The 24978-nt window shown below is 50.8% G+C and overlaps 1 protein-coding gene across 6 annotated transcripts in view; it reads right to left on the bottom strand.

Annotated features, from left to right (window-relative positions):
- The window catches only part of SLC24A3 (solute carrier family 24 member 3), a 212238-nt gene that overhangs the window by 123261 nt on the left and 63999 nt on the right, over positions 1-24978 (bottom strand). For all 6 annotated transcript variants that reach the window (XM_054822243.1, XM_054822241.1, XM_054822240.1 and 3 more), the window contains one exon: positions 15720-15854. In XM_054822243.1, the coding sequence (XP_054678218.1) occupies positions 15720-15821 (102 nt within the window). In that variant the 5' untranslated portion in view covers positions 15822-15854. The remainder of the gene's footprint in view (positions 1-15719; positions 15855-24978) is intronic.

The following is a 24978-nucleotide window of genomic DNA, read 5'->3' as shown; positions in this document are numbered from 1 at the left end:
AGAATGCTCAGCCGGACAGAGCAGCAGCCGGGTGAAGTGCTCTGGGGTACCGGCTCCCCCAGAACCACTACTTTTTCCGCAGAAGCACCAATATCTTTTGACCTTTAAAAGATACTTGGCGCTATCCTGAAAATTTAGGATATTTGACAATATCCTAAAATCCTGAAATTTGGGATGGAAATGAAAGCAAATCTGAAAACCTCCCATTAACTTCGGATGAAGCACAGAGAGGCTTCCCATGCTGCAGACTGCAACCAATTCCACAAGAAAGCAGGTGACCACAGGGCGCACGGATGTTTACCTGGTTTGAAAGGTCAAAGCAGCCGGCATCCTTTTTTATCATTATTATCATTTGGTTTGGCACAGAGTATGCCCTGCTTTCAGAGACAGTTCTGTACTCGTAACGTTAACTCATCGAGCGTACGAGAGGCGCTGGGCTACCCAAGCTCCGGCGCTCGGCACGCGAGGTTTCGGCGGCAGAGGAGGAAGGCTGCTCGGCAAGGATGGCTGCCGTCACCTCCGCTTCGGGGCAGAGCTGCACCGACCCAGGGAACAGAACACGGCGCTCTCCCTGGCTTTCCAGCCAGCCTGGGGCATCCGTCGCTTTACCCCGTCACCTCCTACCTTAAACCTCGTCCGCCCGGGCGGTAAGAGCGGCACAGAAGGTCCCTCTGTGTGGTTTTATCGCACCTGGCACAAAGGACTTCGATCCCATGGGGAGAGCAAACCTTTCTGGAGAGCCGGGACCAAAGCAGGAGCTCTCTTCTTGCCTCCTGCCCCCTCCCCGCCAGCGCCGGGCAGCAAGGGAGCCCCCCGCCCTTCCACCAGAGCTTTGGCAAAGACAAAGAGCTCAGGTCTCCGCTTCCTAACGGGGACAGCAAGGGAGCGACGAACAACTTACTTGCACATATGGGTAACCAATATCTAATCTGGAAAATTCTTTATGCAGTCCATGAAAAAAAAAAAATCCATTTTAATTAAATACTTTTATTTTACCCACTGCTGTGCGCTAAATTAAACCGCTTCAGCATTAATATATAAAACCGTTATTCTGTGCATGCTAAGTGAGTTTATGCACATGTCTGTGTATAAAAACTATACAATTAAGCACTGCTTAAAATGCAAATGACAGATGATAAAGGCTCCACCCTGACTGTACTAAATCTCGACTTGGGATGTTGTATTAGATCCTCGGTCATTTAAAGCTAGCGTAAACTCAGTGAAGTCAATGGAGCTAGTAATAATTTACATCACTGGTAAATCTGGACCTGTGATTTTTAAATACTTACTACTGGCAAGAATTGAAAAACAAGCAACAAAATTCCAGTTTGTAACATGTGGCCAGATGTTATTTTTCTTCTTTTACAGTAATAGCTCAGAAATAACAAACGTGGGACAGAGCGGGCGCCGGGTCCCAGGGCTGTGCCAGCACCGGCCCCCCAGGCCGGCAGGGGACGGCTCACAGCCCCTCTCCGGGGAAGTGCCCGCTGCGGGAACGGCTGCGCCGGCAGAGCTGCACCCCGCCGCCCCGAGACGCCTTTCCTCGGCCAGAAAAGACGGGGGGCCCGGTCTGACTGGAGCGCACGCAGCCATCCGTCCCACCGAGCCTCTATCCCTTCGGCGTACCCCGGAGGCAAGGAGCGCGTTCGGTGCTCGCGTGGGCGTCACACCTCTCTCCACGAGCGCTCCACTTGAAGCCCGGACCGGCCCCGGGCCACGTCAGAAAGCTGCAAGTCTCCGTCTCTGCTGGCGGGTTGCTTGGAGTTACGGTGCAGCCCGGCCCCCGCGAGACGTGGAAAGGCGTCCGTCCGCAGGCAGGAGCGTGCACGGAAGAGCTGCAGCAGAGCTACGCTCGGAGCCTGGCCCAGGAGACGGGAACTACACCGACACAAAACATCAGCCTCCTCCGGAGTCTGAGCAGAACACCTCTACCTGTTATTCGGGTTAGGAAAGATATTGTCCTCCATGTGCTTTGACCAGAAATGTCATACTCTGAACAAAAACGAGTCACGGGAACGAGAAATGTCAAAGCAGGCTCTCTCGTAGGTCTTGCAGGAGCTGGAGCATCTAGCCCCGCGTAACCTCACCCAGAATTTGAGGGGTTTAAAAGCCTCTGACGTACCAGTATCGTCTGCAAAGAAAGCCAAACTCACAGACTGTCATTCAGGATATGTAACCGTGCACGATATTTTTAACGAGAAGAGGAAACACACAGCCTGTCCCAGGGACAGTGGGTTTTACAAGGCTTGGGGTCAACATGCACCAAGACAAATGACTTCATTCCCAAACTCCTTGGCATCCCAAGCCCAAAATTTTTAACAACCAAAAATTTAGAATAGCGTGGATTTTCCTTTCTTTTTAAAAAAAATTACCGACCTGTTACTGGGTTCACTGAAGGCAGTACCGGTATGGCGCAGACCAACGTGGACTTCAATGAAATTAGTTAATTATTAGAAAGGCTGATCTTACTGTTTAAGCCTCAAATCTCAAACTGGCAATTTCTACTTCTGCCTTGATATATGGGCTGGTTTCACGGCGCTGCACAGCTACGAGCATTTGTTTGTTTTGACAAGCGTGAGAGCCAGTACACAGATTTCTGCAAGTCGCACGTCGTCCCTTACCGTCTCGGGGGCTGCAAACTGGAGGAGCTGCTGGAAGGCGCACGGGGTGAGCAGCTCACTGAAAGCCCCACCAGGAGCTCAATACATCTACGAGATGCCAAAGAGCACCGAACCTCGGTCACTTCCCGCTCGGTGCTCTGGGTTCGTGACGGACGGACCAAGAGGACAGGCTGGTTACGCACAAAACCCAGTTTGCCCACAGGTGGGCAGATTAATTAATCTCTCTGCTGTCAAGTGACGGGAAACATAATTTAAATTATTCAGGAGGAGTCCTCCCAAAATCTGCATTTGTGCTGCAGCACAGCCATGGCTTGCAGACTCCTGCAGCCCTGTGAGAACTTGCATCTGTTCTGAGCTCCAAAATGGTTTGATAAGCCAGCTGTCACTCGCTCTGGGAGAAACCAGCAGCATAATAAAACGTTGCAGGAAGTACGTTCACAAAATAGGAGCCTGGTGGAAATAGGATGCTGGGGAGAATTATGACATTTTACAAAAATGCAGCAATGTATTTTTAAACACTTAAGTGGACAATTTACACTTACCATGACAGAAGAATAATTCCGGTATGTAAAAAAAAAATAAAGCGTTGTGGTATCTGGCCAATCTAGAACATCTACATCTGGTACACATTTACTTTTACTACAGCTGCGAGCTGCTATTAGTACTTCAGTAATGCCCTGAGGCCACGCTGCATCGAGCAGCTTGCATCTGCTAAGTAAGCGTCAGTCACCGATTTCACCAGAAAGATGGTCCAAAAAGCATCGAGAACGCAATCGCTTGCAATTTACAGATTTGGAAGCGGTAATAACTCCTTACAGCGTGCTTTCCATCAGCACAGTCCGACCGTGCCCTACGCTGCCAGTCAGTATTAGCTGTGCGGTCCTGCCGCCGCGGCACAGAGAGGACGCCACCCACGCCTCCCAGTAGACCCGGGAAGAGAAAACCCCTCTCCAGCACCTCGGCCTGCCGGTCCCTTCCAGAGACCCCCTCCGGCAGCAGGGCCGGGAGCGAGGAGGCTGCCCCGTCCCCCCGGGAGCCTGCGCCAGACCAGCAGGACGAGCGGCCACCGCCGGCGCTGACCAGCTTCACCAAGCCAATGGTTCTTCCCAGCTACCGACCCAAAGACCTACAACAGTCCTGCTTTCCATGCTTGGCATATAAAAATCCAAGTACGTTTTCTTCCAAGAGAAAAGAGTAAGTCTGACTCAACAAATTTTTTTCACATCCTTAGAAATTCAGGTCTCGGGCTTCACGGAAGACTTCTCAGATTACTAGAGCGATGCACCACAGCAGCCTGGCATCCTCAGGTGTCAGAGACGTAAAACCCAGTGCAGAAAGGTACAACGTGACATTTACTCATGCCTGAAGCCCTGCTTTGCTTCTTAACACCTTTTAAATGTAAAGATTTGGAAGCAATGGTCCCTCTTCAGTATTTTAAACCTCTCCGCTGCCCGTCCCAGAACACACAATAACCAAAGGAGCAACCCAAGCTTGCTAAAAGTTCAAGGAAGCAAGTCTCATTCCTCTAAAGAACAAAAAAGCCCAACCAAACAAAAAAGAAGCACAAAAAACAAAACCTGAGAAAATTTCTGGGCATTTTAAAGTCATTTCCGAGGGGAAAAAAAAATCATAAAAAGGGACACAGGATTCCCCCGCTCCATTGCTGTTCCTCTAAACATGGGTTCTTGCTATATAACTAGTTGAGGATGTACTTAGGAAAACATTTCCCCCTCTTTGTGCTGAAGAATGTTGATATTTGCTACCTGCATTTTTTTCCAGAGATAAAGTAGGCAGCTCCTTTAGAGATGGTGTAACTGAAAAAAACATTTGTCCCCCATGAAGCATGCAAACGCAATCCATCAGATCTTCCAAGGAACATTTGGGTTCCATTGCAAAACAGCCATGCTCCACCTTGTATTTCCTTTCTTCTTAAACGTACATTTATTTTTACTGTGGCCCACTCCATCAAACAAGACTGGAATCCCACAAGCTCGTAGTTTGAAAGCTCTGTTTTATCCAGACTGATCGCTGCCTTTGAAAAGGAAACAAGAAGTTGGGGATAAAAGAGACCAGCTTTATGTTGGATAAGCACTCTGCCACGTCTGTTTTTTTATTTGTTTGGCAAGTCTACATAAACAGCAAAACAAGTTTCAAAGTCTTGGCACGCTCCAGAGCGGACCGTGACCAGGATACCTGCAGGCAGAGCATTTCAGTCCTCGGGCACCAGAGATCCAGGGAGGACCAGGAGGGTGTTTTTGGTCTCATACAGATGAGAAGCAGCTGCTCTCCTGCAGGCACAGGTCACCCAGGCTCCAGCAGACACCCCAGCTTGCCAGCACAGTGCCCTCCTGCCTCTGCTCTCCCACGCACGTTCTGCAACGCCGTTTCCTCCTCCGGGTTTCGGTGGGCATGCTGGAAACCTGGCTCTGCGGCTGCAGAGCCCTCCCCTCCCGGCAGGGATGTGTCCCGATGCCCGCAGGGGCCACGCTCGAGTCACGGCCCCGAAAGGATCCTCAGTAAGAGCATGTACGAGGCAAAGCTTTCTCACCATGATTGGTAGCGTCAGGGTCAGTACTTCACATCTAGACAATATTTAGCACCAAAGGCGGCCAGATTAGCAATCCCTAGAGAGTAAGTTTAATTAAATGGTGATTAGCAGGTTGCAGGTCATTACGTTACAGTCCAAACGAAGACTGGAAAGAGAAAAGAGATCAGAAGCTGTAGCCCTATCTATACCTATCTTACACGGTTCATAGTTTTTAGCTGAGTATCTCTCTCCTCTAAGCCCTTGCGCTGTACTTCAAAAACTAAATAACTAAGCAGCCTATTGTTAGCAAAATGCTGTGAAATACGAAGAGGTTACGGTTCGGATCTTGGCAAATCCACTTGGCTGTGGGTGCTTCCGTGCACCTGGAGGGACAGGGATGAAAAGGGCAACAAGAGGTTGAAGTGGTGAGGACTGATCCGCACCAAAGGACCTCTTCAAGGTATCAGATGCAGCTGCAGTACCCCCACGAGGTCCGCGTGCTCCCCGCCACTATTACTGCTAAATTCCCCTGGCCGGCAATTCCACGTCCAGCACTCCCTACTTCAGGTTTTGTCAGTAAAGCTCACTGGCAGCCTAAAGCACACCACTGACACACCACCGACTTGATAAATGGGATTCTAGGAAGAGCTACCATGCGGATTGGGTTGCACTCAAATGATGTCCTCCTGTATCTTTGATAGCAGCAGGTGTACAGGTTAAGATCTGTTCCTTGTTCCCTACAGGACTATTCCTTTTTTTTTTTTTTTTTTTTTCCCTTGCCATCATTTCTCAAGACTATTAACATGCTTCTTGGGAGCAACAGTCAATTATCCTTCGGCATTCTTCACTCAACACCCAGCATGACACACAAATCTTCCATAAACACTCTGCAAGGCCCTTATTGCATAGCTAGCGTATGACAATACAGTAATTTCCACTGGAAACAATTACAACGGGAACACGCTAATCGCAACTATCGCCAATTAAGCCAACGAGTCCCAGTAGGTGAGATTTCGCAGACTACCAGTGCACATCTTGGCCATGTTGCGGTACAGAAGGCTGGAGGCCGAGTACTCATAAGCCAGGAGCCAATGGGTCTAATGAGATTCTTTTCTATTAGGACAAGTAGTGGTTTAATTACAACTGTGTGATACATAAGCAATGATGTATTCTGCAAAAATAAAGAGCAGCCTTCTGACGAGGGCACTACGGGCTCACAGGAGATCACTATCTTTCCTCTGCCTACAACCGTAGAGGTGATGCTGGTTTCGGGATTTGGGTTTTACTTTGTTCTTTTGCCTCTCCCTCTTCCAAGTCTTTTGTTTCATCAATGCAAGAGAACACACCGAGGATAAACTGGGAAATAGCACTGCCACCTCTTGATTTTAATGACAGACCTTGTATTATTTTTCTCCCTAAAGCTTCAGCTCCTGGAGTCGCACACATAATCACACTGGCAAAACTTCAGCAAAAAGAACGCTACTGGCCTCTGTGTGTGCACAGAGGGCCCTGCTTCCCAGGGAACCGCAGGATTTTGGAGATCAGTTCAGAGTTTGTAAGCACCCAGCAAGAAGCGATTGTTCTGAGCCCCCCCTTGGTGCGTGGCACAGGTACAGTCGTGTTGTGAGCGCGCAGCAGGCCCTGCCTCGGAGCGGCTGGTGCTCAGGAGCCTGCTCACCTGAATGCTGATGTACCTCGGCGGCACTTGGGCCCCGGCCCCGCTAGGCGACTGCGAAGTCCTGCAGAAAGTGCTTGCGACCACCTCTGATTCCAACGAGGTCCTGCGGTCCCGCCATCCCACAGACCAAGGCCCTGCCAAACACAGCCCAGAAAGCAAACCCTGCAGCGAGCCCGCCGCAGCCGAGACCGGTTCAAATACGTGCTTCGCTTGGCTTCCACTCCAGAGCGGCTGAACGTGTTTATACATAAAGCAGCAAAACCAAGTCACAAAGCAACTCCAGAGCAAGGAGCTCCGCAGTGCCAAATCCCAGCCTGAGGATAATTGTTCCGACACTGCAGCAAACGAGCACCGTATGTGCAGGCGCACACGGCCGGCCCGGACGCCAGCGGCACTGCCGAACCCCGCGGGGCTGCCGTTCCCGCTGCGGCGCGCGACCCCTGGCCGTGTGTCGCGGCGGGAAGGACACGGCCCCAGCACAACCCACCGGAACACCGGGCTTCCCGGGTGCAGTTGGCCAACCGTCCCACAGCTGGTGTCCCCCAGGAGAGGGGAGGGTATCACTGAGAGACACCCTCCTCGGCTGGAGGGGGAAGAGATGCTGCGTCTTCCACGCCCTCGGCCAGCTCTCGCAGCGGTGAATGGCTCCTTCCCGTTAAAAACACTTCTTGGCATAACCTTTCCCTGCGAGGTTCAAGGGTCCGCTGGTCCCTGGAAGTTCCCCCCAGTGCCACCCATTTGGCGGCACACGGACGTAGGAACTGCCACCAGGAAGATTAAACGTTTTCCCAGCCAGGAAAATAAATTCCCATTCTAGTTCATTGCAAGACACACACAAAAATAAATAATAATTAAAAAAAATAAATCTAACTCTGACAGAAGAGAAAGACATTCAAAAGTTTGCAGAAAAATTCTAGAGCCTGTGACACCGTTCCAAGGACGAGATAGGTGGAAAATAACCTCCAAAGAAACAACTGCACAAATAACCAAGCAGCAGAATACTTTCCACCATCTGCAAGTTATCCTTAAATATCCCTTGCAGCTTTCTACAACTTTCATAGCTCAGCTCCTCTGACACAGACTAATGAGAACATCTGTGATCAAAATCAAGTCCTGCCCTCCCCCGTGTCCAACAACTCCCACCCTACCCGAAACACCGATGGGAGGCTTGTAAATACAGAGACGTGGTGCGCGCATGTCTCCGCTCACCCAATTCACCTGAATCTGAACTTGGCCTCAGAAACACACTCCAGCTGCCAAAAACCCCAAAGCAAACATAACTACAGGTGAACGGGCTGGCTACACCCATTTTCAGATCCACACCGTAACGGCCCGCACTTAATGCGTTTGTGCGTGGCCACGGCAAACACGGGCGAGAAGGAAAATCGTTTGCAGTACTCGTACAAACGCCGCAGGCGCACTCGGCGAGGAGGAACTCTTCCAAACCCCACGGCTGCCTCGCGCTTCCCCTCAGCCAGAGATGCAGGCTGCAGGGGCACGCAGCCTAGTCAAACCCCAGGTCGAGTCCAAAAGCAGGCGTCAGGCGCGGAGCTTTGCCAGCGCCGGCCTCTGCCTCCCCACGCCTCGGCTCTCGGGGCCAGGCGACAGCACCACCGCCTCAGCTCTCCTTCCCATCACGAGAACACGTCCCCTTCCCGACCGCGGGACAGCCCAGCTCCATGCCAGCACGCAAACCTGGAAGAAACGAGCACGGCTTTTATTGTTATTTCTGAGGTTTTAACCCCAACTTCGCGGTTTTCTGGCGCTTTAGGTCTGGGGCTGACGAAGCCTTTCTGTGACACGGCAGCCCTCCGAGGCGACGGCGCATCACTTGCGTCCCGCTGCTCCCCAAGCGCGAGACCCGACGGCCCGCACCATTACTACGGGAGCCGGCGCTGCCGCGGGGGGGACTTCTGTCTGAGCGCTGCAGGCCCCGCGCCCCAGGAACAGGGCTCCCGTATCCCGGTGGGACAAGCGACAACCCTCGTCTGCAAAGCGCCAAGGGGGAAAAACAAAGTGAAAGCGAGCGACGGCACGCTGCAGTCCTCAAAACTGGAATTCCTCGGATCATCGCGACACGGGGCACCGCCAGGCAGGAGAGGCCGGTGCTGGAGAGCCTCGCTCACTCCTCCTCCTCGGCCTCCGCTCCAGAGGAATCGCGTTCTGAGCGCTGTCAAGTCGTCTCGTTTCCTGGGGGAGGGTGGAAGAGCAACCAACAGACACAAGCGGAGTGTGGGAGCAGAAGTTTGAGCAAATTTCTGTCAAATTCACGGAACTGTTATGGGTGAGGGAGGGAAGAACGTCTTTTTTATATTCCTCAAGGACATTTTGTTACTAAACTTACAGCAATTTATTTTTCTAATGTTTCCACAAGTGAAAGCAAGGTTTTACAACTTGCTAGGCAGAAACAAATTTTTACTTTACATTTTGCTAGGAAAAAATTAATTTCGCTTGAGGGAAAGTGACTTTTTTTTTAAATTCCATTTTGGTTCAGGCAGGGGGGAAAAAAAAAAAGGAAAAAAATTCACTCTTCGCATAGCATATTCTATCTGTTTGTGAAGGCGGCCTTCCTGAACTCGGCAGCGGTGGAGCAAGTGCAGTCTCACTCACTCTGCCAGCAACTACTTCCAGCGCCTCTCCAGAGGAATTTTGTTTTCTATGTGTTCCCATTTCCCACCCACAAGCCCACCCCACTAAAGCAAAACCCAGGCTTGTAAAGATACCACTTCTTGCATCTTACGGAGGCAAAGAGCAGAAGGGTGCTCAGAAAGGAAAGAGTCCAAGCCTGGCACCGTATCTCCAGGTACAAAGGCCAACGGCGAGACGGAAATGAAGGGGTTACCATCCCTCTCCACACCCGAATATCACGGCTCCACGCAAAGGATGAGCGCATCTTACCCACATTTAACTCCTGTGTCTCCTCCAGCCCCCGAGCGAAGGGGCACCAGTCCCAGACCCCAGACACACGCGTCCCCACGCACTGACCGGCAGCGCTGCTGTACGTGAACGTGAGCTGGGGTCTCAGGGCAACTCCGCTCATTAAAATACTTCAGTGCTTGAGTATTTCATTTACTGCACCTTTCTAGCACACAAACCCATCTTAGACTGCGCTACAATTTTGGGATCTGCTACGCTGTCGTGATCTCCTGTGCAGTTTTATCCCTACAATGCTGACAATCCACAAAAAGACGCTGATGCACAACCCAGAGAAAACCAAGGAACATTAGAAGCCCTGAATTTCATCCTGCTGCAAGGAGTTTCACAGCTGCAGGAATGCACCAGCTTCTCCCGCGTTCCCATCCCTATTCTAAAAGGCTGAAGGCCTTTGGGGAAGGGGCTCTTCTGCTGCAGTTCCTCTTCTGGCACCAGCAGCGTGTTTATAGGCAAAGACGCAGGTCTCACGCACGGCGTGTGTTCTCTAGACATCATTCTGGGCACGACCACCCGGGACAACTCAGACCACCTCAAGCCTTCACGCGCGCCAGGGCGAAGAGATGGCTTCGTCTTCAGCACAGAGACAGCTGCTACTGTTCTGGCTGAAAACCGCCTGCTCGGGCTGTGCTTCAGCACCTCCACGCCCCAGGGCGAGCTCGAGGACAGAGGACCGCACCGCTCTGTTGTAACGAGAGGACGCACCGCTTTGGGGATGGCCAGGAGCCTCCTCTCCTGCAGCAAAAGGTACGACAGCACACCACGTCTTCCTCTCCTCGCACCCCCAGGCAGAGCTCGGTCACCGAATCACCGTAACCTCACTGCCCGGCTACACAAAGCAGAGGGGAGCAAACGCCTAACGGGACAGAGACCAGAAAGCAGAAATCCACCTCAGGCGGTTTGGGTTTGGGGGTTAAGGTTTGCGGTTCGGCGCAAAAAGGGCTCCAAAGAAACGGTAACAAGCGTAAGCAAGCAGTCTGGGAGAGTTACCTACTTCGTGGCCGAGCACTACAAATTACATTATCATAATCTATGACTCACTGGAGAAATATGGATAAAAGAGAAAGTTGCTTTTGAAATAAGAGGAGGAAACGTAAGAAATAATTGCATAAAAACCTCTTTGGCTGTTTAATTTAAACACTTTTGTGCCTGAGGGTCTAAATCAATATAGCGAGATCTTTTAGTTTCCGCAGTAATCGCGTATTTCCTGCTATTACTGATAATGACTTTAAAACGGCACACTTAAGCAGGGCTGTTATTTTATTTGCAGCCTTTCGAGGCAGGAGCAGCGACCGAGCGCATGGGAAGCGGTAACGCCGGGGGAGGAACACGATGACAGCTCGTCAGCTGAAACATATGTCGGTCTAGTGAGGAGCTAACGAGGGGTGGCACCAGGACCTCGGCGTGCCACAACCAAGCCGCCTCCGACATCAATTCCTAGGCACGTTACGTACCATCCGACGCAGCCTGTGAGCTTGTCACCTTCACGACAGCTGATAAACCAACTCTGAGTTTCTCTAGTGCAAACCTAGCTCTGAATTTGGTAGCACACGGACCTGACCCAAAGCTCAACACTGAATCAGCTTCAGCCTTTCTGTTGGCTTCCAGCAGGTGAGTCCTAGCTCTAAACAGGGCTGGGTGGTTAAACGATACTTTGCCTCAAGTAACACGAGCATCGCTTGCTCTTTCCTCAGCATCTTCTGTATTAGCTAAAACTGTTTGCCAAACCTAGTCCAAGACCAACAAGTGTTTTAGTTAAACAATATCGCTTTTTTGTGAATAAACCCCGTCCAGCTTTTTTGTCCCTCTCTAGTCCCACGCATCCTTCACGTGAACGCCAGGACAAGAGGATGGCAGGAAGAACATCTGCGGCACGGCAGCACCGTCAGATACTCCCACGAGGAGCCACCAGGGACCCAGGAGGGATGGGCTAAGCACATACGATTACAGGACCGGGAAATAAGGGAACAGGAGACGAGGGACCAGGGGCTCTTTGGAAAGAAAGTGGGTTTTTTTTGTTGTTCTGCCTCCACAAGCACCCAACGCCAGCAAATACAACAACAGTACTGGGGCAGAGCAAGCGATGGCTGTTTCTCAGCTTCTTTCTGTTAACAGCACTCACAGCAATAAGGCTTCAATTGACATTTCAAAAGACACCAGCAGGCACTCGGATCCCACAGCAACAAGTAGCTAAAATAATCTAGTAGCCTTGCAAAGACAGGTCTCCTCTTTTAAGGCTAGCGTTTCACCTCAACCATTTGCCATGCCTTGCTGCTTTCCCTGCCTTTTCGGGGAGCGCGCTTTGTTGCCCACATCATCCATAGCCGAACCCCAGCTTGCAACTGCTTCGAGAGCCAGTGCCTCAGAGCTGAGCCCTAACCGAGGCACGTGCGCGACAGCTAACCAACTCTGTCCTTGCCAACAGGGCGAGGGAGCTAGAAGAAAGATTACCACATCCTCATTGCATCAGCTATTGTCAACAGATTTTCAAAAGGAAATATAATCCCTTATTTGCCACCCCCAAGACAGAAACAGCTGTCCTCCAGATCGAGCCTTGCAAGATTTATTCCCAAGTGCCACACCGTAGGGTTCAAAAATCTCCCGGGGTTCAGTGACTCAGAGCTACACAGTACAGAACAAGCAGTGCGTTTTAAAGGTAACTGCTCAAAAAGACCACGCTATCCCTCCCATTGCGACCGCTTCAGAGTGAAAAATTACAAAGGCACCCAAAAAAAAAAAAAAAAGACAAGAAAGGTCTTTAGGCTGGATTCTGTCCATTTCAGCCCTTGACCGTTGCTACAAGGTATGTTTCAAAGGAAAAGTCAGCAAAACCCCACTATTTGGAGCAGTTCTGATCACAAAATGATACTCCATAGCCCACTGGATAAAGCATTAGAAAATAAAAATAACAGTTCGCAAGTGTCATGCCAGGCTTTCAAATGAGCCTGAAAATACATGTGCAGTTAAAGAAAAAAGCTTTTTCCTTTAGCGTGTGAAAACATGCTTACTGCCAACAGACTACAAAAGCCAAGTGTTGCAAAAAACCACAAAACGCTTCAAAATGAGGCATTTTATTTCTCTCCCCCAACACGTGAGGCGGAACTGCTTTTTAAATACTCACTTTTGCCTAGCTGTAGGTGTTCATACAACTTAATTTTGGAAGTAGGCAGGGGAAGAAGAAGAAAAAAAAAAGTCTTTTCAGGCAGCATTTTCCTACCAACACTCACCAAAGGGAAGCAGCAGCAGCTGAAGACCAAAGCACACAAGCGCGTGTCCTGCGGGGATGCTAAGGAGGTTTCAGCTCTGCCGATTCCCAAGTAACAACGGACGCCTGAGGGTTAGGTTATGCACCGCACGTGACTTATGCTCAGCAACATCACAATTTTAGCCAAACTGCCTCAATTTCCTCGAGCAGCACTGTACAGCAGCACGTAGAGAAGGCCAAGGCAGACAGGCTTGGTGAACTCCTGACTACTGCACTAGTTCAGGTCTCTGCTGTCGCTCCAGAGCCCGACACCGTCCGGGGGCCCGATCCCGCGCTGACAGCCAGCGGAAGGGTGCTGAATCAAGCCTTCCGTCAGCGTTGTTCAAAAACAACAGTTATTAGCGTCAGCGCTGCACGTCGATTGGAACTGCCCTGTTCCTACCTACACTCTTACGCACGAAAGCTGTTGTTCAGAACTGTGCCAAAGTCCCTCATCCTCATCTGCTGGGACGATGGTTAAGTTTGCGTTAGACCAGGTTGACCTCAGCAGCCCAGCTCCCCCGTCAGGTCCCATTCCAACCTCCTGCACGGCCGTTTCGCTCTTGGCACTGGCAAAGAGCGGCAGGATGAAGTTGTACGGGCTCGTGACTGGTGGCCCGTCCTGTGCTGGATTCGGAAACCTGGCACCATTCTGAGTTGCAGGGAAAATGGAAAATTCTGAGGTTCTTCCCAAAGCACAACTAACACCACATTGCTTTCTCGTGTCACGCCATCATATACAGCACAAAAATCATTCATAACAAGACAACATATCAACGCTATTTACCGCGTCGCTTCTACCAGCTCTTTTACTAACTTCATTTGCCGAAAAGCAGAACTGAAGTATTCTGCACGTGGCCTACAGTCCCCTGAAGTCAACAGATAACTTTCACAGACACTTCCACAGAGTCCTGCTCCCATTCAAACCAAGACCATTCAAACATTTCTGGCTGCCATCCAGCCTAGCATTAATGATATTAATGACTTACATTTACACTATGGTAATAGTCCAAGTAAAATCCACAAAACACCACACGGGACCTAAACTTTGTTACTTTTACTTTCTTTTCTACAGTACTTTTAATCAGTTTGCTATTACAGAATGTATTCTGTTGTAATGTCATGATAATTCAGAGAAAAAAACCCCAGTAATTCACCTAGGTATTTCTACTTTCTGTCTCCTGAACACTATACAATGTACTCAGTAATTATTATTTTATCTTCTGGAAAAGGGGGAGAAAAACTACACACCACAAATAAAATCCCACATATTTCCTATAGGCCACTTCATTTGGTGAAGGCAGCAGAAATAGCTGAGGATGGCGAGATAGCAGGTGCTGATGCACCAAGAGCAGAAAGATTACTACAGATGCTGATGTCAGGCTGTAAGACTGGATCTGCACTATACGGGAGATATGCAAACAAGTAAAAAATTGAATAAGAAGAATTTTTGTACTAGTTTTGGCTGTCTAAAAAAGACTTAATCATCCATCTGTCCAGAAATGTTATTAAGGATTACAGTGGCGGAAAAATTATAGGCAGAGAAGTGCAGCAAGAGCTGTATTTGTTCTCTTGGGGCATGTAACCTACATAAGTCCTGAAGAATGGCAAAACACCTTTCCCCTCCCTGAACTTTGAGGAAACAACATCCAAGCTCTGCTGTGAAAAGGAAAAAAAAAAAAAAAAAAGACTGAACAGCTTATAAGGCTTTCTCTTTTAACAGTGATGAATTCTATTCAGGTAGAAATAAAAATGATGCAATCGATTGGATGGAAATTGAAGACTAATCATCTTTTTCCTATAGGCCAGGGAAAGTTTTTCGGTACAGGGTTGCAAGTGATTTGTCCTTTTAACTACGGGACAGGAAGCCGCCTCTCTAAACAGAGGGGGCCCTTTCAGAACAAGCACCAGAACTTGACCCGAAGCCCCAAACCGCGCAGGGAAGGGAAATGCAAAGGGCACATCAGTTAAATACCCCCGCACCCGATCTGCCTTAATCTGGGCTGCAGGTGGATCCCTGAGGAAGCGGGACACGCGAAGCATACGAACACAGCAAACACGTTTGTGCCCACCTCCCCCAAAAGCTTCTGAATATCTCAGCCAACTTCAACAAAACATAACAGAGCAGCAGAGTTGCAATGACATTAAGTTCCTACAAGTTTCATAAAAACAGGATCCAAAAAGATGAGGACCACCCTGCTAAGGTCCCTCCCCGAGGAAAAAGCTTTGTTATGAACCAAGTCATATTTCTCATCAGCAGATCAACCCAACCTCAAGCTACAGACAACCAGGTTTCTTGGGGTCCACCACTGGTGGAAGTCCTTGTACTAAGTATATGGCTACCTACTAATTTCTCAGATAATAATCCTGCTGGCACACATCGTCACTACGTACATCCCACCGCTAGAACCCCATGCAATGTTTACGCAAGATCCACTGAAGATGTGCTTCTTATGATCGCAGCACTTGGCTATTAGTATACATTAAACGTTGTCTTGTGCCCCAGCTGACAGCAGGTCCTCCTCTTAACCCTAGGTGCTGAGAGAGTTTGCAATACCCATACGGCGCACACGTACGAGGAAAACAACGGGCAGGTTTATTGACTTAAAAGGTACTTAAGTACAAGTTTTTGGCAGTAAAGGTGATACCGATACAGATATCTGGAGGCAAGAAAGCCAACTGTAAGACTGAGGAGCCGGAAGCAACTTTCATTCCTACCTGGTTCAGTGCAATTCCTGACGTACGGCTGCCCCCCGTCCTCTGGGACGTCGGTCGTGTTCTCATTTGCTTGCAGTAGCTGTCTCCCACTCCATTTGTCATTACTTTCCACAGAATAGCTCAGGGCATCATAACCTAAAGGAAAAGAGCAGTAGATACATGAGACTGCACAGGAAAGGCAGCTCCTGATTCTGTTCCTGAACGCGTGAAGCGGCCAAAACATTTGCGTTTCAAACCCAGTGTCCCCTGGGTTACAAGTGGCGGTGTTTCTCATCCCACCGGGAAGCTACGCTGCCACTAGCTCCACACCCCAGTTGGTCCCAAAAGCATCAGGAGTCAGGTTCGTTCCTCCACGCTTCAAAGGTTCATACTAGAAGAGCATCTGTGGTTTCGTAAGAAGTTGTAAGCTTCAATCAGTTTAAAGTTGGAGCACCATCCGCTGTTTTGGTTTAAAACCAAAACCAACCAAACAAAACCCCACAAACCACCACACACAACAAAAATAACGCCCTCGACTTATTACTTCTGTGGGCATTTCACTGCCGTTAAGTACCAGCAGAACTCTGCTGAATTTTGCACATGCTCATACACCACTTAAGCCATTTCTGCTTGGCACTGCAATCCAATCTGCTGCTGAACGAGGCCTCAGCAATACAGCGTTTCACACAAAGTTAGGGAGGGTTCTTTGTGCATCAATAAAAAGCTACCAGGTGTTCGGAAAGCTCTGCCCCAGAGCCTGAGGTTCCTCGGGACTGCAAGGGCAGGGTGTCAGGAAACAGCAGCAGGGAGGCTGCAGCAAAGCGGGACCGAGGCACAGGAGCAATCGCCGTTTTCAAATTACACTTTGTAAGAAAAGTCTGAACAGTTATTTTGACCAAAGTGCTCAACAGGGATCCATTTCAACATCTTGCGCCTAAGCCTAACGACACCGGTGGAAAGGCTCCTGACCACGTGCACTGCGGGCCAGGCAGCAGCTCTTCAACGCATCAGGAAGCATTCATTTAGAAACTTGAAATCTTCCTTCAGGTTCTGCTCCCAGAGCACAAAGCAACTGATGGAAACGCCTTTATGAGAATATAGCCATATTCATTCTCACAACAGTTCTTAAGAAGCCCAACTGCACGGTTACTCCCACCCAACACAGTCTCACCGCAGCCAGAGCACATCTCCGAGTCACTTCAGTAGCCCTCCCTGCTTCCAACCATTAACAAACATCCATAAACATCAGGGACCTCATATAAAACCGAAACAAAGGGATAAACCCCAGCCCGGCAGGAGTTAACCGTTTTAGACCCAGGGGTCTGAGTGGGCTCTTTACCACGCCTGTCCTTCTAAAGGAAGCGCTGGCAATCTGCTGCCTTCTCGTTTTTCCTACGCCAGCCATCTTGCTTTTGCTCACCAGTTTCTTTGCCAGCAAGACCCAGACCCGATGTAAAACAGCCGCACGCTATCGACACAGTTCCAGTGCTACAGTGCTCCTAAGAATACCAAGAAACCCCCAAAGCTCCACTCCGAGGCCATCAACCCAGTGAAACAAGAATCACCATCACAAGAAGCGACTGCAGGCGGTGATAGCTGGGCAGGAAACACGCCAAAAAGTCAACTCGCTGGGTACCAAAACCAGCTTGTGCGTAACAAACGTGAAGACACGTTACACCAACCCCGTCCCCCAGCAGCAGCACGGCAGATCAAACCGCAATAGCTCTGCGGCTGCCTCCTGACCGCGGCTCACGGGCCGGTTCCAGCTGCACGCTTGCAAGGCTCAGGGTGGTTTCAGGTACGAGTATGCAGCAAGTAACCCTACAGAAAGCTAACGCATTACTTTGCCTCATTGCTTCTGACTCCTCGCTTTACCCCCCGCTCCGGCTTTGCCTTGGTGCTGCTAAGTGAAACTCTATTTTAGCAACGTCAACAAAAACAGCTGGCTGGTTTCCACGATGTTCTTGGCACAATGCCGGTCAGCCCTGGACATGTCACGTCTGCCTAATTAGCTGAAAGCACGTGCTCATGTGTCAGTTCCACACATCCCATGCGGTTTTAGGTTCAAGGGAGAAAGAGAAGAAAACCTCTTCTTTTTTAAGCCACCATGGCATCCACTTCAAGCAGGCACACACCAGCTATCTTGCAGCAGAGACCTTGAGCCCCCCTAACACCAGACAGCATTTGAGAGGTATTTCCACCCACCCACCCATCTTCCCTCCACCAAGCAGAACACAGGCTCTCTCACAAGACCTTGCTACTCAAGTTACTGCTCGAGCGCCTGACACTGATGGTGTCCACGGCCCGTCTCCTGCACGTGCTCGGGTTGTGGCAGGGCCTGGCTGTCCCGCACACCAGGAAGAACACGCAGTTCAACATCTAGGGCGTTCCGAGGCCACCAGGAAACAACAGGCTTCATGCCACGCAGGGAGTTCACAGCGCCGGGGGTCTGGGCATGGGCTGGAGTCTGCAACCAACGCCTGCCGCTTCAAAACCACCTTTCGGTCTGAACCATTCCCAGTCCTGTCCAGCGCTTTGGAGACAGATCACCAAAGAGCAGTGGAACAGAGATTCAAATCTTGGGGCGATGCCTCAGAGGGTGCTTAAGGACAAAGTAAAAGGTTCTCTGGAGGTCCCAACCCTTCCGTTGGGTTTTCTGACTCATCCCATGGAGAGAGAGGTGGTCAACCTGAGACTTGTGTGTGTCGCCCACTCAGAGCAGCTCCCAAGTGACGCTGCCGGCAGGGAGGCGATGCTTGGGAAGGAGCTGCTGGAAACGTGCACGCCAGCAGCGGTGACTGGGACCAACGCTCCCACGACACGCGGAGTCGGCCCACGTGCACATCTGGGGGAAGAACCACAGCTGCACAGACAGCCTTGAGCACCCCGGCTTTCTAAGCAAAAGGTGTTTAACATGGTGAACTAAATACCATCATTCGAAGCTTCAAGCACTTTGGACTCGCTATGCTTTACAAACTTGAGAGAGTGCTGTTTGTTTAGGCTGTGAGCAGGGGTAAGAGCTTAAGCCCCGAGTTAAACATCGCTGACAGACACGGACCGCGCTCCTCAGAGGGAGCGCACGCAATAACGCGGCATCAGGCATCTCCCGCAGTAACACACACACCCGCTCATCCGAGCCGAGCGGCTCCAGCCCTACACACAAGCTGTTCGCCAAGCAGAGCGGCTCTTCCCCACGCAGTCGCTGCGTCGCCGTGCATCGCCGCACGGAGGAAAGGCACGAGGGAGAACCCGCGAGGGCTGCAACGGCCCAGAAGTTCCTGCAGAAACCTCTCCTGCTCCCTCCCACCCACAACGCCTTTCCCTCTCGGATTGCAAACTTTTCCAAGCGAGGGGTAGAGAAGAAGAGAGTCACTTGAGGTGACTTTGGAAGGGGAAAAGCTTAATTTGGCAATAAAAGTGTTTATAAAGGCTACATTCAGCATTCACACAGATCAGCGTAAATAGCAGCAGAACTGGTCCACAGTCGAGCTTGATGGGACGGCTGTGACTTACACCAGTAAAAGCTCTCCGCTGGTACCTCCGGGTTTAAGTGGGGTCAGCTGTCCCACGGCAGGACCTGCAACCCACCGACCCCCAAATCCTGCCTTGGGTATCTCCACTCTAAAACACATTTGGCTCAACAGAGCAATAGAAAATAGAAGCTATAGGTGAAAGGAGATGCTTTCTTCAAAGGTTTGGCCTTCCAAGGATTCCCCTGTGAAAACAGGGACACATCGAGATTTTAACCTTGCTAAGAAGGATATTTTATGATAATTAAACAGGGTCCACGTTTCCCCGCTTGCTGGCACCAGCCTCCCCGCAGCACGGCCAGAGGCAGCTCAGCGCCTGCCCTACGGGCACAGGCTGCACTCTGTCAGCCCTTGCAGAAAACAACTCACACTTGGATTCGTGTTTTGGCAGATTCAGTGAAAGAGGAACCGGCCGTCAGCAGCGGTTTAACCCTTCACACGCGGCTGCCAATAAAAGAGGGACCTCACCCGTCCCATTGGATGCGGGGGGCACCACCGTTTTGGCCTGACAGCATCTGTCCCCGCTTTAGGTGCTGGCACGAGGTAGAACCATCACCACCACGAAGGGCTGCAGCATGCAGCACCAGGGGCATCACCTCGGCCGTAGCATCCCACCGCGACAGGGCTGCGTGAACAGCGTGCCACCACCACCACCACGGCCAGGGGGCTGGACCTGCTCTAGCTTCCACGGCCCCTTCCCGCCTGCACAGAAAGGCACGAGCATGTTCTGATCTACCAATATTGCACAATCACATCCCCAGGACAGTTTCGAAGAGGCAGATGCAACGATCACAAATTCTCTTTGAGAACTGATCTTTTGCAACATGTGCTTCTGGCTTCTCATTTCCGATGGTATCTTGCAATCCCTTATTCACCTGTTCTAAGGCAAAACTTACGCTGACTTGAAGTTTCCCATCAGCTGCCAAAGGCCACGGGGCCTGAGCCCTAGTGTCACTACACAAGGGCCCCATCCTTTGACTTCAATATACACTAAATCACAGCCAGCAAAATGCAGAACAAGATCTGATATTCTGCAGAGGGGCTACGAGAACAGCAAGGAATAAGCAAAACTCTTCTTTCTTTCTCCAAGAAAAAGTAGGAAAGGTTATAAAAAGCAAGCTAACAGTTTTCCTTCTGAAAATGCAGTTATTCAGAATTGGATTATTTTTAATGGGAAACATGTCAAAGCCATTTTTTTCATTTTCTCAGCAGAGGTAGACTAAACATCTTGCATTAGCTACATTCTCATTTTGTTCAGGTCACTGTATAGATTAGACATTTTTCTTATTAATGTTTTAGCCGCTGGCTTTATAATAAAATAATCATAGAATAGTTTGGGTGTGAAGGGACCTCCCAGCCCACCCAGTGCCCCCCCTGCCATGGGCAGGGACACCCTCCACTAGCCCAGGTTGCCCAAAGCCCCATCCAACCTGGCCTTGAACACTGCCAGGGAGCCAGGGGCAGCCACAGCTTCTCTGGGCACCCTGTGCCAGGGCCTCAGCACCCTCACAGGGAAGGATTTCTTCCTAATATCTAACCTAAATCTACTCTCTCTCAGTTTAAAGTCATTCCCCCTTCTTCTATCACTCCATGCCCTTGTAAACAGTCCCTGGTCTCCACTTGGACATGGAGCCATTGACTGCACATCCAGCCAATTCCTTATCCACCGAGTGGTCCATCCGTCAAATCCATGTCTCTCCAATTTAGAGACAAGGATGCAGGACAATAATACTGTGACATCTTTAAAAACTTTGCTACAATAAAGAGTTTTTCCAAAGTTCTGTACCATAGCATATTTCATAGTGGGTGAATTATTTTTTTAGCGCTGAACATCACCACGCGGTATTTTCCACAACACCAATTACCCAGCACCAGTTTTACATTACAGACTCAGAACCCAGGTTCTGGAGAGCTTCCTCCCAGAGGTATTCCCACAGACAAAAAAAGTATACAAGTCATTTTTCCCATCTTTGTGCCTGTACTGCATTTCATAATACAAATAAGACAATGCAGACGGTGAATTTCCACCGGCCGTGTCTGTTCAAATAAGACAGAGAGCACATTAGCGCGTATTTGCTAGGACCTCCTGTCTCTGCCAAGTTGGGGCAGCAGTCTGGTGGGAACAGGCTCCCTAGCAAGATTGCTGATCGCGATTATGATCATGAAAATGAAATAGAGTGGAAAGAAGAACTGATCAAATTGCTCAGAACTTCTGAAAATGCTGTGTGTGGCACCAAGATCTCCACCTGGGAACTCAAGAGCTCCTTATGCTATTCCAGATGGCTCTGGCTGGAGTTTACAAGTTACAGCACTGCAGAAACTCGGCTAAACACATCCTGGTCTGCACTTCTCTGCACGAAGAATACTACTTGATAATGCTACGCAACATACCGATGTTCCCCAATTGCACTCTGATCTCAGAGAGGCGTATTTATTTTCAGCACCCAGGCACAGGAAGGCCAGCGAGCCAGGAACGCAGCAGGCCCTCGGAGCGGACATCCCATTTCTAGCCGGGACGAAGCGACCTGGCGTGGAGCTCGGGGTCCACCCGCGCCCCTGCAGCACGGACAACGCGGGGGGCCCTTCGCACGGCTAGCCAACGCGCCTTCAACAGCCGAACGAGACACGAACACCCGAACTCACCTCCGGAAGGTGCGATACAGGTTAGGGGAGACAGGGATTTTACACTGATGTGAAGTTACCTGTCCTGCACTCAGGCACTCGGCTCCCCAGCAAAGACTATTTCCACACAGGTTTACTTAACACACCTACACGGATGAAGAAAACCCTTTTTAATCTTTTTATTGTGATAAAAGCGAGCGCGATTGCCCCCTTCATTAGTACTGTTCTTTATTTCTGACCCAGTAGCACCGAGTGGCTCTAGAGAGGAGGGGGCACCGCTCTGCGCAGTGCCGTACGCAGGCAGCCCCTGCCCCGTCCGAGCGCACGACTGGCAAATCCAGCAAACTCACACAAACCACGAGGCCAAGCGTGTAATGCACGCGTACAGCCTCTCCTCTAAGCGTATGCTTAGAGAGGCTCATTAGCTGCTTTTTCTCTGGGGTGCCGATTAAAAAACAAACACCCCCACACATGCCCCGTCCCCATCATTGAGATCAGAAGGTCATTTCACGAAGCTGGCCATGAAATGACCAGGTCATTTCATCCAAGCTTCAAAAAAGCATCCGTTACCACATAATTAATGGAAAACGACACACACACACACAAAAAAAAACCCTAAGAGGAAGATGAGTGGCTAAAACAGGGTCTCGAGGTTTGCTAAGGAAAGGCCATGGCAAGCATTCCTGGATCAGGCTGCGGTGCGGCAGTAACTCCGCACGAGCGTATCGCAGCCCTTCTCATCCAAGACGGGGTCGAGTCAGTGGACAAGACAGCTTTCGATTAATAGAGCCGGATTAAATAAATACCCAGACGCGATGTTCAGCTGGGGGAAACTGGGGTAACTCCTTGAACTTCGGTGCAGAAACTGATTTACGGCAGCGGAGGATTTGGCCCAACAATGCTGAAGCGCAGCAATGCAATGAAGATGAAAGGTGCTCGCGAGCAGCAAGCCGGAGGGGGAAGAGCTGACAGGCCAGGGGCTGGCCCAGCCAAAGGGACGGATCTGTCACCACGGCCTTTCACGAGCACAATGCGTTGCTTCTAACAGCTTCGCAGAGCTGGCAAGCATCCTCGGCTCTCGCTGACAATAAACTGCTTTCTATGCAAACTGCTAGATCCTGCTGGCCGAAGCCAAAAACAGCACAGCTTTTCTGAAACATGCTCGCCCTCCCTCCTCTCTTGTCAGTCCCTTTTATCTTTTGTCTTGATGGTGGCGGGATCAGGTTTTGGAGGGTTGGTCTCACATACACCCCTTCCAACTAGCTGAATTATCTCCCTCTCCCTGAAATTATCCTACAGTGATTAAAACGGGGAAATATTTCTGGGGAAGAAAAAAGCTGGACCAACCGAGCCCAAGCTCCCATATCAAGCTAGCAGCAGAGGTGGGGAGCAGTGGCGTGGGTACCTCAAGACAGACCAGGTGAATCCTCTTGGCAGAGCAAGACCCACCTGAACGAACGGCAGCATCGTTCCAAAGCTGCCCTTCCACGCCTCTGTCCTGCGCCCCCAGACCTGCCGCAAGCCTCCGGTCAGCCCCCCTCGGCAGGTCTCTCCCGGCGCAATCGGGTCTGCCGCAGATTTTCACAGCGTAATCTGAGCTCGGGATTGCGTAAGCATTTCATAAATGGATTATCATTCTTTGCAGGCTGATTTGGGAGATGCTTTCGTTTCAGAATCAGCAGCAGCAAAGATCACAAATAGAGCATCCTCAGGGGAAAAAACCAAACCCAGCCATCCTCCACCCAGGCAAAGCGTCCGTCGCTCCCTGTGCGGGTGCTCCCCCGCCTTCTCTGCCCCCATCATTTCCTGGGGCAGGGCTGAGGAGCTCCAGGGGAGACACCACCGCCCCACACGACTTTGGCTTTCTGCTAACAGGCGAGGCAGCCACGTGTGAATCTAAGCTCCTGCACAGCCAGAAAGGGGCAGAAACGAGGTCTAAATTCTTGCCGCAGCCCCTCCTCAGTATCCTTCTCCACCATTTATCACCATTTTTCTAGGTGACCACCAGCAGAACAAGAAAAGTGGCCTCCACAAAACCCCCAGACGCAATTACATCCCAGATGCCTCTTGCTCTCTGCTACAGAAATAAATGCAACCTCGATTAAAGACCCAGCCTGGTTTTGGAGAAGAATCACAGGCCTGGAGGGATGAACTACAAGTTCTCCTGCTCTCCCACCAGCAGCGACCACCCAGTCTCTGTCCAAACCGATCCTCCTCTCTGCCAGTTTGACGACCCCTTCAAAGACGTCAGAGAGGCTGACTCCCTGAGCCCAGAAGCCTGTCCCAACCTCAAACACACCACACGGTATCACAAAATACTGCCTCCACACCCCTCTTCCCTCACGCGCCCCCTCGGAGGAGCGAGGCAGAAGTCCCGGTACCCATCCGAGAACGACGCAGCCTCCGCACACCTACCGCCTCGGCTCCCGGTCCTCCCTGCCAAGCCAGGCTGCCATCACCTCCAGGCAGAGCCCACCAGCCCCCTGCCCCCCAGGAAGCTCCTGCCCCTCCCAGCCATCAGGGGCACTCAGCGGCCACAGCTGGGAGCCATGCTGCAAACGCGGCCCAGCTGCTGGCCGGGAAGGCAGGGCACGCTCTGCGGGTCGGGCAGCTCTGCAGCACCACACGAGCAACAGCAACAAACGTCGGGGCTTGTTTAAACTCTGAAAAGCTGCCTACCATCTGAACGTGAAATTTCCACGTGCATTCTGCTCAAGCCTTCCTCCGCTCCCCCCTCGAAGGCAACAACTCAGCAGCCAGGCAGTGCTTTGTGGAAACCCACTCACGGCAGCGATTGCTCACCCAGCTTCAGGTGCTGGGGTCAGCCCACTGGCCTCTGCACCTGGGGACGAGGAGCAACGTGCAAACGCCCTCCGCCTGGAGCACCCGGTGCTCGTGGCTGGCACCCGTGGGTGCTCATGGCACTCCATGCATCCCTGCTGGCGGGTGGGGGTGCTGGGCAGCACCCACGTTACCTGCGGTGCTTAACACAAAGCTCAGGGGACAGAAAAATATCTTTGCAAGAGATGAAATCTTCTCTTGCTCACTGCAGCATTTAAGGAGAAACACCATCAAAACTCCCCTCCCGGGCCGGGCAAAGCCAAGGTTAACCCCACACGAACCAGAGC

This window comes from Grus americana, chromosome 3, assembly GCF_028858705.1.
Source record: "Grus americana isolate bGruAme1 chromosome 3, bGruAme1.mat, whole genome shotgun sequence".
Taxonomy (NCBI): Eukaryota; Metazoa; Chordata; class Aves; order Gruiformes; family Gruidae; genus Grus; species Grus americana.
The sequence above is the reverse complement of the archived record's forward strand: the minus strand, read 5'-3'. Positions and strand labels throughout refer to the sequence as shown.